The 13,422-nt window shown below is 39.0% G+C and overlaps 1 protein-coding gene across 1 annotated transcript in view; it reads right to left on the bottom strand.

Annotated features, from left to right (window-relative positions):
- The window catches only part of SLC13A1 (solute carrier family 13 member 1), an 83,970-nt gene that overhangs the window by 55,428 nt on the left and 15,120 nt on the right, over window positions 1–13,422 (bottom strand). The window contains exons 2-6 of the mRNA XM_089672137.1: window positions 11,398–11,526; window positions 8,441–8,577; window positions 7,340–7,527; window positions 2,552–2,603; window positions 2,421–2,466 (exon numbers count right to left, since the gene is read on the bottom strand). Of these exons, the coding sequence (XP_089528263.1) occupies window positions 2,421–2,466; window positions 2,552–2,603; window positions 7,340–7,527; window positions 8,441–8,577; window positions 11,398–11,526 (552 nt within the window). The remainder of the gene's footprint in view (window positions 1–2,420; window positions 2,467–2,551; window positions 2,604–7,339; window positions 7,528–8,440; window positions 8,578–11,397; window positions 11,527–13,422) is intronic.

The following is a 13,422-nucleotide window of genomic DNA, read 5'->3' on the forward strand; positions in this document are numbered from 1 at the left end:
TCAGCACACCTGATACACAGAATAGACCCTAGCTATCCAAGTGACAGCAAAACCCCACAGATAATACCAGGATGGCCATTGTTTGCAAGCATTATACTTCCCTCATTGCTGTACCCTAAACAGGCACTGTTGCAACCACTGTGCTAACCTGTCCATTGCAAAGGACGATAGGCTAGATATTACATTTTCATTTTCAGTTCTCCCAAGACCTTTGTAACATATTTTGCATACCTACACACAGAGCAAAGTAAACCATTCGGTAATATTTCTTCTATGAACTTAACTGCAATACAAAAGTTGTATTGCAGTTAAGTTCATAGAATATATAAGGTGAAAAGATAGGAAAGCACAGAATACTATAGCTTCCCATGGTCATGCACATATTGCTGTAGCTAGAGTTATAAAAATTCCAGCCATAATTAATTGTAAAACCACCTGTTCCTGAAACCTGAATAGATACGATGCAACCCAAATCCCTTATCAATAACAATGTCATTATTTTAGAAAAACAATGAAACCACATTTTAACAAGGGATTTAAAATTACTTTGTAATGTGATTCTTGTAATCTCTCAATTTGTAATTTGATGGTAATATTTTGCAAATAAAGCAGATATCATCAAAGCATTAATCTCATTACCAACAAGCACATAGCATGCATGTTCTGTGTCAGACAGGTGCTATTGACACCTGCAATTCATAAATAATTTAAATAGTTACAGGATTCCTAGGCATACAGTGGGGACAATAATTATTATACTTATTGTACTCACTGCAACTGCAACTCAAATTATCACATTTGTATCTTGTGTTTTTTCTGGAATTTTGGTTGATATTCTGTCTCTATCGTTTAAAATACATCTATGATAAAAATTATAGCCCCTTAATTTCTTTGTAACTGGGCAAACTTACAAAATCTGCAGAGGAACAAATAATTATTTTCCCCACTGTATATAGAGTCAAAATTCCATTTTAGGAAACCGATTCACTTAATTAAGTTCAGTGAGCCTATATTTACTTAATTTTGCAGGCAATTTAACATAATAGAAGCTTGTAAACGATAAAAAAATAAAAACGTCCTTCCCCCAAACTAAGGGAGTTTTTGAAGTGGATACAACATTGCTCACTTAGGGAACCCTTAATATACCCAAAGCATGAGTTGATATGGCTAAAGCTGTGGCTACATGACGGATAAAAATATTTTTGCTACTATGAGATTTTACCACTTATTGGCAGTACTCCAATATCAATTCATCACTGATGACACCCAAATCTATCTCTATTCTCTTCAGCTCACTCCATCAGTCTCCACAAGCATCACTAATTTATTAACAGACATATCAGACTGGATGTCACACCACTTCCTCAAACTTCAATCTGTCAAAACCGAGCTCATAATATTTCCTCCCTCATGTGCCTCTTCCCTTAACATCAAGATCAATGACTCAACTATCAACGTGTCCCCGCATGCCAAGGTACTAGGTGTAATCCTGGACTCTGAATTATCCTTTCAGATAGTTTCCAAAATATGTCCCTTCCTAACCAATGAAGTTCCTAGTCTACTCCCTGGTCATCTCTCACCTTGACTACTGCAACTCCCTCCTCATTAGATTACCTTTACATAGGCTATTCCTCCTCAGTCCATCACGATGCTGCTGTCATCCACATCCACCATACCAGCCACTCATTCTCTGCTACCCCATTCTGCTGATTGCTCCACTGGCTTCCGCTCACCCAACAAATTAAATACTAACAACAATTTACAAAGCCATCCACAACTCTGCCCCCAACTACATTACTAACCTAGTCTTAAAATACCAACCTAATCATTCTTTTCCTTCCTTTCAAGACCTCCTACTCTCTGGCTCCCTTGTCACCTCCTCCCATGCTTGCCTCCAGAACTACTCCCGAGCATCTCTCATTCTTTGGAGCTCCCTACCCCAATCTGTCCAACTATCTCCTACTCTGCCAACTTTTAGATGATCCCTGAAAACCCTTCTCTTCAGAGAGGCCTATCCTGCTCCCACCTAACCTTCCACTTTCTCTATCAACTCACCCCCCCACAGTTATGACCTTTTGTATCTCTTGACCCTCTCTCTTATATTGTAAGCTCTAGCTAGCAGGGCCCTCTGATTCCTCTTGTACCAAATTTTATTGTAATTGTACTGTCTGCCCTTATGTTGCAAAATGCTGTGTAAACTGTTGGCGCTATATAAATCCTGAATAATAATAATAATAATAATAAAAAAAAAAAGTAGTTTGCACAGAAATCATTGTAATGCTATGAGTCAACATACAGCTAACTCGTTCAATAACATAGCCAGAATAGGTGATGATTTCCTTCCTATAGATCAGGCAAGCTTGCTGGCTGACATATTTTGAGGTGTTTGAACAAAAAAAGAACAAAAAATATAAACATACTGTGCCTTTTTCATCATTCAATTTTGTTACTGTTCCATTAGTATAGCTGCAAGACAAAAACAACAAAGAATTAAATTGTTTTAGGTGGCAGTAAAGAAAGGGAACTGAGGTTTGTGAAATTCTGCCCTTACCCATTAACCTGTTTTTCTGGATCACTTTTTGTAGCCATCTCACTGGTGTTTTCTGTAAGTTATTAGCACAAAGCATAACATTGTGAATAATTCTATGATGTGTTGTCATACCAATGAATGCTATTTGAAATTCAAGCTATGTCGAATACACATTTTGTCCCTGCCCACCTTTACAGATTTACAGTTTTAGAAGAAATACAATTTTAGATTTTGTGCATGAAACATACTGTATGTTAGGCGAATTATAAATATGTATCAACTCTGAGACAGAAGTATGTAAAATTCTCTAGTTTCTGGTAATGGAAAACAGCATGCAATTTTTCTGACTTCATAACTGAAAAATTAGCAAACTGGCCCCCAAAAATTATGAATACAGCAAAAAAGTTTTAAATAGAAAATTCTGCTCCAGGTAACAAGAATAAAGACTTATATCTCTCTAGCATCTGTCTTGTCTATTATCGTCTGTTGCGCCAATAACACGGAAGGTCTAAGGAACTCTGGACACACTGACTGCAATACAACACTAATGTAACCAATAATGTAACAAAAATGTAACCACTATTTATAGCTTCATTCATATGGTAGCCTCTATCAGCACGCCTGGTACACATCTATCCAAGTGACAGCCAAGCCCCACAGATTATATCATGATGGCCATCGTTTGATACTTCCCTCATTGTATTACCCTAAGCAGGCACTGTTGCAACCTCTGCATTACCCTGTCCTTGCAAAGCACCACAAGCTAGATTTTACATTTTACAGTTCTCCCAATACATTTAGAACATATTTTGCATACCTACACACAGAGCAAAGTAAACCATTCAACAATATTTCTTCAATGAACTTAACTGCACTACAAAGGTTGTATAGTGATATTTAAGGTGAAGAGATAGGAAAGCACAGAATACTATAGCTTCCCATGATTATGCACATATTGCTGTAGCTGGAGTTATAAAAATTCCAGGCATAATTAAATGTAAAACCACCTGTTTCTGAAACCTGAATAGATAAAATGCGAACCAAATCCCTTATCAATAACAATGTCATTATTTTAGAAAAAAAAATTCAAACACATCTTATCAAAGGATTTACAATTACTTTGTAATGTGATATTGGCAATCTCTCAATTTGTAATTTGATTTTAATATGAAGCAAATAAAGCAGATATCAGCAATCGTTAATCTCATTACCAACAAGCACACAGCATGCATGTTCTGTGTCAGACAGGTGCTATTGACACCTGCAATTCATAAATAAACCAAATAGTTACAGGATTTCTAGGCATATATAAAGTAAAAATTCCAGTTTAGGAAACTGATTCCCTTAATTAAGTTCAGTGAGCCTATATTTACTTACAAGTTTGCAGACAATTTAACATAATAGAAGCTTGTAAAAGATAAAAAAAGCCCTTCCCCCAAACTAAGGGTGTTTTTGAAGTGGATACAAAACTTAGGGAACCCTAAACATAACCATAGACATGAGATGATATGGCTTAAATTGTGGCTACATGACTGATAAAAATCTTTTTGCTAATATGAGATTTTACCACGTATTGTCAGTACTTCAATACCAATTCTACACTGGCGACACCCAAATCTCTCTCTCTTCTCTTCAGCTCACTCCATCAGTCTCCACAAGCATCATTAATTTATTAACAGACATATCAGACTGGATGTCATACCACTTTCTCAAACTCAATCTACCAAACCCTGAGCTCATAATATTTCCTCCTCCGTGTGCCTCTTCCCCTGACTTCTCTATCAAGATCAACGGCTCAACTATCAACCCATCCCTGCATGCCAAGGTACTAGGTGTAATCCTGGACTTTGAAGTATCCTTTCAGATAGTGAAAATATGCCCCTTCCTAATCAATGAAGTTCTTAGTCCACTCCCTGGCCATATCTCACCTTGACTACTGAAACTCCCTTCTCATTGGATTACATTTACATAGGCTATTCCTCCTCAGTCCATCAAGATGCTGCTGCCAGACTCAACCACCATACCAGCCACTCGATCTCTGCTACCCCATTCTGTTGATCCCTCCACTGGCTTCCATTCACCCAACAAATTAAATTAAAAATACTAACAAAGCCATCCACATCCACCATACCAGCCACTCATTCTCTGCTACCCCATTCTGCTGATCCCTCCACTAGCTCCCGCTCACCCAACAAATTAAATACTAACAACAATTTACAAAACCATCCTCAACTCTGCCCCCAACTACATTACTAACCTAGTCTTAAAATACCAACCTAATCATTCTCTTCATTCATCCAGAGTTGTGTCTTACTAAAACAGAAGGTGTGTTACTTGCCAGGCCAGGTGAAAGCAGAAGGAAAAACAAAACATCAATATGGTTTCGATCCTGTCTTATCCAGTGTTTTCTACTGCTAGCATAGACATGATGATAATCTGAGCTGTTGAAAATGGCTAGATCAGACACCCATTATTTTATATCTATGGCTATCTTGTGTGTTAACCATTAGTCTGTTTCATTACTAATGTTGGTGGAGTTAATCTCTGCAACCACTTACTACTGAAAGTTGCTGTAATAATGTACTTTTATCATAACATTTGTTTTTCTTGTGTGTTGGTCTTTTGTCTCTGCACCTTGCCTTTGTATTCCTTTGCGATAATAACTCACATCTTTTTCTAGCATCCTAAATCCTGTCATGTCTGTCCTGCATCTGGATTTTGAGTTGGTATGCTCTTATTTTTTTGTGCCATATGTTCAGTATCTTTCATATTCCGATCTTTTCTAGATATTTCTTGTCTGTGTCCTTAGCCCTATTATCTGTAGATTTTATGTTATGGTGTACCCTGTCTTTTAATTTTTTTACTCTTGCCTCTGTATCATATTCTTTGCACCGTCATACCCTGGTTGTCTCAACCCATTGTTTCCTGTAGAGCAGTGGTCTCCAAACAGCAGCCCGTGGGCCGAATGTGGCCCTTTGCTTGACTCTATCCGGCCCTTGGGTTACTATTCCTCCCACTGATACCAACAAGAAGGTGCCATTTCTTCCACTGGCACCAACTATTGGGCATTTTTCCTTCTACTGACACCAATGATAGAGCACAAGTCCTTCTAATGATATAAACAATTATTTACTATTCCTCCAACTAATACCAAGGATGGGGCACTATTCCTCCAATTAATACCAAGGATGGGGCACTATTCCTCCAATTAATACCAAGGATGGGGCACTATTCATCACACTAACACTAATGATGAGGCATTATTCCTCCCTCTGACACCAATGATGGGGCACTATACCTCCCACTAACACCAATGATGGGGCACTATTACTCCCTCTAACACTAATGATGGGGCACTATTCCTCCCCTTGACACCAATGACGGAGCACTATTCCTCCCACTGTCAGCAACGATGGGGCACTGTTCATCCCACTGACACCAATGATGGGGCACTATTCCTCCCACTAATACCAATGATGGGGCAATATTCCTCCCACTAATGCCAATGATGGGGCCCTGTTCCTCCAACTTATACCAATGACTGGACACTATTCCTCCTTCCACTGACCACACGCACTATGTCATTTTTTTTACTCCTACTGACTCTGGGACATTTTCTACTCCCACTAGCCACTCTGGCCCTCCTAAAGTCTGAAGGACAGTAAACCGGCCCTTTGTTTAGAAAGATTGGAGACCCCTGCTGTCCTGTACACTGGTTCAAGTTATCATTTCTGTTTAGATATTGGCATTCCATGGCAGGATGTAGGAGGGGATTCACTGAGTCTTAAGCCCCAAGGCAATAAAATACTAAATTTCAGCAAACTTGGAATACAGAAAGTAGGAGAGGGAATACAGAAAGCAGGAGAGGACATTAAAACTTTGGATCCCCATCTTTTACCTACAGATAGATGTTATGTCTAAACATTTTGTATGTTTCTTTAATATTCAGATTTTTTTTATTTCTCTAACTCTGAACTCTGTTTCAGCTGACTTCTTCTTCTTCTGGCTCCTGATCTCCTGCCACTTTTTTTCCAGTAAAAAAACTATGAAAAGTTTTAAAGTTACAATGTAACAAAAGAAAACAGAGACAACATACAGAAAATAGTATAGAGAGAAGTTCACAAAAACCATAGTTCAAGACTCTTGTATGCCCATATTAAAGGAACAAGCATCATCATCAATCAACAGAATTTCATAATTTTGCCCTCGCTTCAGCTCTAGGAGCTTCAGTCTTATCAATCATCACAAGGCAGAAATGTAAGCCATTCAATTCCATGCTGTAAGGAACATGCCAGGGTAATTTCAGCCTTGCTTTCCATTTTTAATGTTTTCCTAGTGTGTTTTATATGATGGGGAAATGATGAATACTTTTTGTTGAAAAGCATTACCAGTTGCAGCAACAACATTTAATGGCTTTACTGGATATGTGGAAAGGTCAGACACTTTTGTGTCCTAAAGTGCAGTAATTAATTGTGTCTGCAATATTCCAGCTATGCTTCAATGAGTGTTGATATATAAAAACAATGTTATAGGAAAAATCCCTTGTTTTTCCATAACAGTCAGTCAGTTTCAAGCTTTCATTTCTGCAGTCCAGGTATAAAAATGGCTTGCTGTGGGCAATAAAAATGTTGTGGTTAGTGCACTTTTCATACATCACTATTGTCTCTATATTTAAATGCGCAAAATGGAGAAGATATGAAGATTCCTTCAGCAAAGATAAAGATACAGCCATGGACATAGACTGATTAACGTACAGTTGGATGACTAGTAATGCACACTAGTTTTAGTTAAATGGAAAATCATATGTACCTTCAAGTTCAAACACTTCATTGTGAATGCCGTCTGATGAATTAATTTGCATGGCATCAACTTCTGCCTCAGCATTAATGATTTGCTGCGCTACTGCTTCTACGATTGGCATCACCATGGCAGCAGTAGAAGTGTTGCTGAGCCACATGGACAGAAACCCAGTGCTGAACATAAATCCTAGCATAAGCCTGCAAAGTGTGCACACATTATAGAATTAACAAGCTATAAAGTTCCAAAAAACAATGCAGACATGTTTTCTCTGAAAAGGCAGATATGCTTAAAACAAAGTTTTATGTTTCCATGGCTATGATTGTAGATAAAAGTCTCCACAAACTGAATCATACCATGTATCTATATATCTATATATCTACCAGCCCCCTCACCTGATGTACCACCCCAAGCAGACTTGTTCAAAAGATAACTGCCCAGTGTTTTATCAGATTAATCAGGTGCCATTGTTTTATACCTTGATCCTAGTACTTTCTGCCCTTGGCTACATGACCTACTTTAAAATGGCTTTGAAGAAGCACGTGTGCCCCTTGTGATCTATCTGACCCAATGCCCGAAGGACCTGGGACGTAAAGATCAGAGAAGGATGTAATGGGCTACCTTTTCATCCTTCCCCACATACACTACACATAGAAATGTTACTTTTCTCAACAGACACACAGAACAGTAACATACAGGCTTAAGGAGAACAAGGGGAAGAGGGAGGTGATTTGGCAGGCTCCAGTGTGTTGTGTGAGTTTGTTTAACATTTAAATACTGCTTTACAGTTTGCATAAAGCTGTGAAGTTATAGGAACCAATATTTCAGCAGTTAAGTGCATCCAGGCTATTTAAAGCTGATTTCTGGTGAGTTGCTATGGGTTAGTGCGCATTAATTCACTTAAAATGCTCTTTAATGTTTACATACATATTGTCTTAGGAAGACCCCCGCACACATTAGAACCTGTGTTAATACATGGCTATTTGTATTTATAAAGCTTAGTTCTTTTCACAGAATCATACTCTGTTTACTTTTGATTTTGTGATAAACTGCTTTGGCAATTTACATTGTTCATGTTATGAATGTGTCAGCTTGTGACATGTGAAAACTTACCAGCCAGGATTGACGCCCACCAACATCACCATTCTTAAAGCTATTCTTTTGTGCAAGTTCCATTTTTCTATTGAGGTTGCCAAACAAATGACCCCCGTTAACAACAAATGGAAGTCTTTGAAATACGTGGATGCAATCTGGGAAAAAATTTATTATTTTAGAGTGCTAGAGTCATACTTCGAAACTTTTAATTAAAGATAACTTTGCTAACAGTTATTTGTATTTAAAATGATCAAACATTAAAAATAATTTTAGGAAAATTCCAAAAGAAACAGGCAACAGAACTGAATATACGTGTACTGCAGTAACTGATTCAATACCATTTGTAAGCCAATTAGTTTAGAGTAGGGTTGCCACCTCATCCCTTTAAAACCAAACACATATTAAGATGGTAATTAAACTCACTGCTTTATTTGAACTAAATTAGCATCAGAACCCGTACAATTAATATGTGTTTGAGTTTAAAGGGATGAGGTGGCAACCCTAGTTTAGAGATTATTGCAGTTTCTGTTGTATTTTACCTATTCCCAATAGGTGTTTGTGCTGGTTTAGGCTACATTCACATGGGAACTTAGGAGCATACAGACTGATCACATATACACTATATTGCCAAATGTATTGGGACACCCCTCCATATCATTGGATTCAGTGTTCCAATCACCACCATGGCCATAGCTGTATAAAATCAAGCACCTAGGCATGCAGACTGCTTCTACAAACATTTGTGAAAGAATGGGTCACTCTCAGGAGCTCAGTGAATTCAAGCGTGGTGCCTTGATAGGTTGCCACCTGTGTAATAAGTCCATCCATGAATTTTCCTTGCTACTAAATATTCCATGGTCAACTGTTAGTGGTATTATAACGAAGTGGAAGCAACTGGGAGTAACATCAACTCAGTCACAAAGTGGTAGGCCATGTAAAATGACAGCGGGGTCAGTGCACACTGAAGCGCACAGTGCGCAGAAGTCACCAACTGTCTGCAGAGTCAATAGCTAAAGACCTCCAAACTTCATGTGGCCTTCAGATTAGCACAACAGTGTGTAGAGAGCTTCATGGAATGGGTTTCCATGGCTGAGCAGCTGCATCCAAGCCTTACATCACCAAGTGCAATGCAAAGCCTCAGATGCAGTGGCGTAAAGCATGCCCCCACTACACTCTAAATCAGTGGAGACGTGTTCTCTGAAGTGACGAATCACGCTTCTCTGTCTGGCAATCTGATGGAGGTGTCTGGGTTAGGCAGTTGCCAGGAGAACGGTACTTGCCTGACTGCATTGTGCCAAGTGTAAAGTTTGGTGGAGGGGGGATTATGGTGTGGTGTTGTTTTGCAGGGGTTGGGCTTGGCCCCTTAGTTCCGTGAAGGGAACTCTTAAGGTGTCTGCATACCAAGACATTTTGGACAATTTCATGCTCCTAACTTTTTGCGAAGAGTTTGGGGATGGACCCTTCCTATTAAAACATGACTGCGCACCAGTGCACAAAGCAAGGTCCATAAAGACATGGATGAGCAAGTTTGGGGTAGAGGACTGGCCTGCACAGAGTCATTACCTCAACCCAATAGAATATCTTTGGGATGAATTACAGCGGAGACTGCGAGCCAGGCCTCACAAATGTGCTTCTGGAAGAATGGTCAAACATTACCGTAGACACACTTCTGAATCTTTTGGACAGCCTTCCCAGAAGAGTTGAAGCTGTTATAGCTGCAAAGGGTGGGCCAACACAATATTGAACACTATGGACTAACACTACGGACTAAGACCATTAAAGTTCATGTGCGTGTAAAGGCAAGCGTCCAAATACTTTTGGCAGTGTAGTGTATATTCAAACATCCAGCAGTTACCTGCTGTTAGGGACAACTGAAATCATGGTGTGAATACATGTGACGAGCTGTAGTTCCTGTCAGCCTGCCATTGCTTTGTATAGGCTTTGTAGTCTCAGCTGTTTGCATAGATATGTGTTCCCAATTGCAAGAAACTGCTTGTTCTTGCTGCAGGAATCTGCTGTATGCCCCCAATCACTCATGTGAATGTAGTCTTATTTAACAAATTAAACATTATTGTATCACAGAGACAGAACTGATCTAGGGCCATGTATCTATAACATACATATGTATGTACGTGCTCTGTACTAATCCAACAGGCCAAGTGTTGTACTTTTCCTTGTGCTGTGTGCCAAACAATCAGGCCAAGTGTTGTACTTTTCCTTGTGCTCTGTGCCAAACAATCAGGCCAAGTATTGTACTTTTCTTCTGTTAACTTCCCAATCCTGTTAAAGAAAATCTTTGCTTAAAACAATAAACTTTGCTAACCTCCTTCTGAAAATCCTTGTTTCCTAGATGTTGAGCTGATCTCATGTTGCCACTAAAAAATCATGCAGTCAGTGAAATCAGAAGGAAATTAGAACATCTGATTTGCATACTTGTCCTGGGTTTAGTGACGCAGAACATATCAAAGCTATTGAATCAGCATGACAGCCAGGCAACTAGCATTTTCAGAAAGATAGGTCAGCAATAGCAATCTCTATACTTTACTCAATATAGTTTTATTTGGCTCAATTGGCTCATTAAAGATGATGCCAATGTTTGGCACATATAAAATAAGTAAATATATGTTTTAGCGCCCACAATTGATTCTTTATAATGCATACCTGTTTTTCACAATGGACATCTTAAATAGTGACCTTCTATGATGAAACGTAGCACCACCAGTTGTAATTGTTAATGATGTGTTACATAGCAGCAAATCCTAGATTTATGTATTGAATTAAACACTGAACATCTTTGAAATCTTTGTTTTATACTTTAAAAGCTATTTCATCTTTCTTATTTTACAAATGGAGTTGTAAAAAATACACATATATTTTAATGCAAGTTTCCAAAAAATTTAAATCACCAGAAACAAAAAAGGAAAGTGATGGCTACTCAGATAAAGCACATTAAAAAGGAGGAAGACGGCACTTACGGTTTTAGATGGTAGAATCCCGAACAATGGAAACAATAGGGCTGGGATAAAAGCAGTGACAGACAGAGGCAAAGCTTCCGACAGCCAGAAGACAGCCACTACAAACAGTACAAACGCACATTCCGCCTCCTGTAACAAGAGAAGCACAGGGTGAGGGCTACATGGAATCCTGCTTAAAGGTGTAATTTCTTCTTTTCTTTTAAAATGAATCAGTCACAAATGAAAACATCTGCATGATTAGAGTCTAGCGAAAGCAACTCCGAGTCTACAGTTAATGTCTGTTTATGAAACCATGATAAGGCACAATAGTGACCATCATGGCTTATCTCCAATGTGCAGTGATTTATATAGTTGTGATGAGGAGTGGAGATGCAGCTCTCCACTTTACACCGCAGCCAATGCAAAACGTTTAACCCCTTTGCGGCTAAGGGTAAAACAAATCTACATGCCTAAGCACAATTTTGCAACTTTGACATGTGATAGTAAAACCGTACATATCCTCACAACTACTTTGTACATCCAGGTGAATTATACTTTGTTTTTTCCAGGACAAATTGGGTTTTCATTTGGTGGTGAATGGTAATGTATATCTCCTGATTTTTATTATTAGCAAAGGAGAACTGGCCCAAAATATTAAAAAAATATATTTTTTCTTAATTTTAGTTGTATATTTCTTGCTACTACCATAACCTACCACCAAAGAACAACTCAAAAAAAATTCTCCTGATCCTGAAGATGGCAGTAATACCACATATGTGTATGTTAGTTGTTGTTTGTACCCATAGTATGGCCCAGAAATATGAGTGTGCATTTTGCTTTTTTTTTATCCTGCCTAATAACTGACACAAATACTAATTTAAAAATTAAAAAAAAAATCCTTACCAAAAAAAAAAGAAAAAAAATACGGACCCTGACCCTGACCATTGACCTAGATCAAACCTACATACATTGTATCTCTCTCCTCCATTCAGAGAGAGAAAACACAGAGGTAGGCTTTACACTGACTGAATCAGAGGCTATCACAGCAATCAAGTGACCTGTAATCGGGAGTTCCAGGTCCCGATCATTACCACGGGACCCTGGGCTCTCAGTGAGACCCCGACCTCTGTGCTGAGTACAAACACAGGTACACAAATTACCGATGGAAAAAAGCCCAGTCCAGTGGGGTCACTAATTTGCATATGGTAGACATGAAGGGGTTAATAAGAAATGAAAGAAGCCCCTGACTGGCCCTTTGTGTAAATTATCTCCCTCCCTGCTCCTCCACCTCAGATCTTTATTATGTGTTTACACTAAGGCACAAGCACTTGGCACATTATTTGCACAAATGTTACCCCCGATGAAGTCCCAAAGCAGTGGTGAAACATGTTGGGTTATTTGGGTAGTTTTTGGTGACTGACAAATTTAGGTTAGAAGGTGAAGCAAAGAGATAAAACAGGCAGAGCTCTTTGGAAAAAGAGTAGAAAGGTTAATAAGAAGAAAGATAGTTTGACATTTCTATTTTTTGCTCTGGTGTTAGACTGCAGGTTTGACTATTCCCTCTGCCTTCTAGATGCTGGGGAAGGGGAAGGGGGAGTAGGTGGCTGGGGAGGCTGATAAATGGTGTGAACTCTGGGGCAGCAGTTTCTTCCTGTTGAAGGGTTTCCACCTGTAGTTCTACTAGGTCCAGTTGTTGTTCATCGAGGTCCCAGCTGTGGCCGAGCTGGGGGGACTTCACCTAAAGCTATCTTCAACACCCCAAGATGGGCACAGCTGTTCCCTGGCCTCATCTTCCCTGGAAGATCCTGGTGAATGAGTACTACTGAGATACTGGAGCCTTCTTCCAACCAGTCCCACCTCTGGCATTCCTTTAATCTCTTGAGGGGAACTGTATTCTGAAGTTTAGCAGAATAGTATAGCACAGAGAAGAGTGTCCTCCTATTAAACTTCAGAGTCTGGAGTATCCCATACCCTGCACCTTCTCTCATTGTATATGTTCAGCAATAAATCAAGAAAACACATTCCACTAGACTGTTTCTTTTCTCG

Source organism: Staurois parvus, unplaced genomic scaffold (genome assembly GCF_062004578.1).
Source record: "Staurois parvus isolate SC_StPar_1 unplaced genomic scaffold, SC_StPar_1.0 ptg000120l, whole genome shotgun sequence".
In the NCBI taxonomy this organism is placed as follows: Eukaryota; Metazoa; Chordata; class Amphibia; order Anura; family Ranidae; genus Staurois; species Staurois parvus.